General features: G+C 42.4%; 1 protein-coding gene across 1 annotated transcript; it reads left to right on the forward strand.

The window, feature by feature from the left end:
- Positions 1 to 78: 78 nt before the first annotated feature.
- LOC111030706 lies at positions 79 to 4,443 on the forward strand (the record flags this gene model as incomplete). Its single annotated transcript, XM_022310353.1, has 2 exons — positions 79 to 2,995; positions 3,074 to 4,443. Coding segments are annotated over exons 1-2 (4,287 nt in total), but the record flags the coding sequence as incomplete, so codon positions are not given.
- Positions 4,444 to 4,484: the final 41 nt, after the last annotated feature.

A 4,484-nucleotide genomic window follows, 5' to 3' on the forward strand; every position in this document is an offset into this window, starting at 1 on the left:
CTCGATGTTGACAATTTTGAGGAGAATGAGCAGGCAAGAGAAGCCTTTGAAAATGATTATTATGCTGTTCGCTCGGAGATGCAAGAGTTGATTAACCAGGAGAAGTCTCATAACTCGTCGATGAGCAATAATTCATTAAATGCTAGTGCTTCGCATCCTCATCAAGCGCGGCTTCCTCCTATTGAAATACCGAAATTTGACGGTAATATACAAGAGTGGAATTCCTTCTTTGACCTTTACAAGGCAATGGTTCATAATAATGAGCATTATTCGTTAGCTCAGAAATTCTCTTACCTTCGATTGGCACTAGGTGGTCCAGCATCGGACATTATCAAAGGGATACCGATCACGGAACTCAACTATGAAGTAGCTATGAGGAAGTTACAACAGAGATACGACAATAAAAGCTTGGTTATTCAGTCACATATTCGTGCCATTCTCGACGCACCTCGAGTAGAGGTCGCTTCGGCGAACGAATTGCAGAAGCTGCATTCATGTGTTTCAACTCATATCGCCGCACTTGAGTCGTTATGCCAACCGATTGAACACTGGGACGCATGGCTCGTAACAATTATTCTGAGGAAATTAGACCATACCACAAGCCATGAATGGCAGCTGCGTCGAACTAACACAGATTTACCAACATATATCGAGCTGGAAGAATTTATTTCAAGTCGTTGCATTGCATTTGAGAGCTCCGAAACACTAGATGCTAATGAAAAGGGTGAAGAAGCAAGATATCCGACAAACAGCGCAATTACGAAGAAGACGTCTAATCATACAGCTACAAGAAAAGGACTCATAGCTTCAATTCCCAATGATATAAAATGCAGCTGCTGCTCTGAACCACATAAGCTATACGCATGTAGTAAGTTTAAAGATCTATCAATAGGAGATCGTGTCACGGTAGTTCGAGACTCAAGATTATGTTTTAACTGTTTTTCTCCAACGCACATGGCAACTGTATGTAAATCTCTTTATGGTTGTCGTATATGCAGACGAAGGCACAACACTCTGTTGCACTTTGACAAGGTTCCAGAGCCTCAACAAACCACTGAAAGGGAACGGACTACAACAGAGACGTCAAACGTGTCGGCAGCTGCATCCGCTTTTAATAGACTAGAACAAAACTACACGTTTTTAGCAACTGCAGTTGTCCTTATTACTGATAGACGAAGCAATCAGCGTAAGTGTAGAGCTCTACTTGATAGCGGCTCACAGGTGAATTTTATATCAGGAAACCTCGCCAAGTCACTGCAACTAGAATGTAAAAAGTCTAACCTACCAGTCGGTGGTATTGGGGCGAGCCAAGTGAGAGCTGTATCCTATGTTGAAGTCTCGGTCCAATCAAGACTGAGTGATTATTGTGTTAAATTGGTATGTTACGTGTTGCCAACGATTGTAAATAATTTACCATCATGTGAAACGCCAAAAGAGGGTTGGCAAATTCCAGATGATTTGATGTCACAGCTAGCAGACCCTTCCTTTCAAAATCCAGGGACAGTTGATTTATTAATAGGCGGTGGAGTATTTTTTGATGTGTTCTCAACTACTGTACCTCGGATACCATTAAAAGTCAAGAATGTAGTTTTGAACTTCAGCAATCTTGGGTGGATAGTGACTGGTGAAATAGGAGTAGTGACTTTAGTTGGAATTCATTCAGTCGGCGAATCTTTAGAGGAAGATTGGAAAGCAATTATGGCCAGCGAGACTTCCAGTTTCGGACGGCTATCGAAGGCAAATCAAAGATGTTTGGAAGAGGCAGAAACACTTGAACATTTTAATCAAACTACATACAGAGATAAAGAGGGACGGTTCGTAGTACGTCTGCCAAAGAAAGACACGGTGAATGAGTTGGGTTCTACGTTGGCTATGGCGACATCCCGATTTCTTAGTGTGGAACGCAGATTACAGCACGATGAGAAGTTTAGAACAGAATACACAAAATTCATCAATGAATATATTGAAATGGGGCATATGGTAGAAGTCGTCGATGAATTAATGATACCAAAACCATCCTTTTACCTACCACATCATGCGGTCCTTAAAAGCTCAAGTCTGACAACCAAGCTCCGAGTTGTGTTTGATGCGTCAGCCACAAGCTCGTCAGGGCTATCGCTCAACAAAGTGTTGAAATGTGGTCCTACCGTGCAAGAGGACGTATTCGGGATACTTACGCGTTTTAGAAAACACCAATACGTCGTAACATCCGACGTTGAAAAAATGTTTCGTCAAGTACGCGTTTCAGAGGATGATTGGAACCTGCAACGGATTTTGTGGAGACAAAATCCGAAAGAGCAGTTACGTACTTATCAATTGACGACTGTGACTTATGGAACGACACCAGCGTCGTTTTTGGCTACACAATGCCTAGTTGCTTTGGCAGAAGAAGTGAAGGAACAATACCCCGAAGCGTCAACGTCCATTCTTCGTGACTTTTATATGGACGACTTAATGACAGGCGCGGACAGTGTGGAAGACTGTTGTAGAATTCAGAAAGAGGTAAACTCTATCCTTGATTCTGCAAAAATGCCGCTGAGAAAGTGGTGTTCAAACTCCCAAGATATAATTGAACAAATGGGTAAACGTGAAGGTGATACGTTGTTCACACTTGAGATAGGAGACGGAGAAATAGTGAAATCTTTAGGACTGGAATGGAAGCCACTGTTAGATCAATTCTTTTTTACTATATCTCCCACTTTACAACCGAAATGTTTAACTAAGCGAGTGATATTATCAGATCTTAATAAGATTTTTGATCCTCTTGGGTTTTTGACACCCGTGCTGATAAAAGGTAAAATTTTTCTGCAACAGATGTGGGCAGAGAAAATGGATTGGGATAAACCGTTGCCAATAGCCATGCAAACAAAATGGAGCGCCTTCTACCAAAGTTTAGGCCAGTTGAAGGTACTAGAAATTCCAAGGAAAGCGATTCCAAGTCTGTCGAAGGACATCGAAGTCCATGGTTTCTGCGACGCCTCGGAAGAAGCGTACGGCGCGTGAATCTATGTACGTTCAATAGATGCCAACGGAATATGGAGTTCGAGACTCTTATGTTCGAAAACCCGTGTAGCACCTTTGAAAGGAACCACCATCCCACGCTTAGAGCTGAATGGGGCGCTGTTACTTGCTGAATTAGTCAACAAAGTGTCAGAGTCGTGGGGCTTTCAGTTGGGAAGTTGTCAATTATGGACTGATTCGATCGTAGTCTTGAGTTGGATAAACAGTCAGCAAACCAGATTAAAATCTTACGTTCTAAATCGAATATCACAAATTTTGGAATTAACTGATGCGAACCAGTGGCACCACGTACGTACAGCCGATAACCCTGCTGATGTTATTTCCCGTGGCATAAGTGCCAAGGAACTGTTGAGAGCAGATCTCTGGTGGTATGGACCAAGATGGATGTCAGATCAAAAAAGCCAATGGAATGCGTCAGAAGTACAGTTAATCGAGGATGAAGAGATCCCGGAACAACGGACAGTAAAACTTGCATTAGTGATTTCTCTACCATTAACCAAGCTCTTCGATGCTTTCTCGAACTGGCACAAATTAGTACGCTCAGTAGCATGGCTCTTACGATTCATAAGGTATATGAAGCTAAAAAAAACTATTGAATATCCAAAGCATTTATTAGTTTCCGAGTTACAAGGCGCTAAAGTCGCTGTGATCAAATGGGTTCAGAGAGAGTCGTTTTACGAGGAGTTTAAATCATTAGAATCTAATAAGGAACTACTTCGAAGAAGCAAAATCAAGAATTTGCAGCCATTCATAAAGGACGGTCTAATCTATGTCGGTGGACGTTTAGAGTATTCCAACATATCTGAACAGCAAAAACATCCTTTAATACTACCAGCGACCCACAAAATAACGCGCTTAATATTTGAAGATCGGCACCGAGAATTACTGCACTGTGGACCACAGGCTTTGTTGGCTGAAATAAGAAGAATGTATTGGCCACTGAGAGGACGAATAATGGCACGTTCAGTAACATCACGTTGTGTTCAGTGTGTAAAGGCAAGACCTAAGTTTTTGTTACCACTCATGGCCCCATTACCAAAGGATCGAGTACAATGCTCTCGGCCTTTTGCTATCGCTGGGGTAGATTTCGCTGGTCCGATTGTTATCAGAAGTGGAATCCGGCGAGTAACCGGCATCAAGGCCTGGATTGCTGTTTTTGTGTGCTTTTCGACTAGGGCAGTTCACTTAGAGGCTGTGGAAGACCTAACAAGCGCTGCATTCGTAGCTTGCTTACGTCGATTTATGTCAAGGCGTGGAAAATGTAAGAGAATTTATAGCGATAATGGTACCAATTTTGTTGGGGCGCAAAAAGAGCTCACTGCATACATGGAAAAAATTGATAAGCGAATGGAAGGAGAAGGAATCGAATGGAGATTCAACCCCCCCTCAGCTCCTCATTTTGGAGGGCTTTGGGAGAATGCTGTGAAAAGCACAAAATTTCATCTCGCAAGGATAATGAAGGA

The sequence above is a fragment of the Myzus persicae genome, unplaced genomic scaffold (genome assembly GCF_001856785.1).
Source record: "Myzus persicae strain clone G006 unplaced genomic scaffold, MPER_G0061.0, whole genome shotgun sequence".
Lineage (NCBI taxonomy): Eukaryota > Metazoa > Arthropoda > Insecta > Hemiptera > Aphididae > Myzus > Myzus persicae.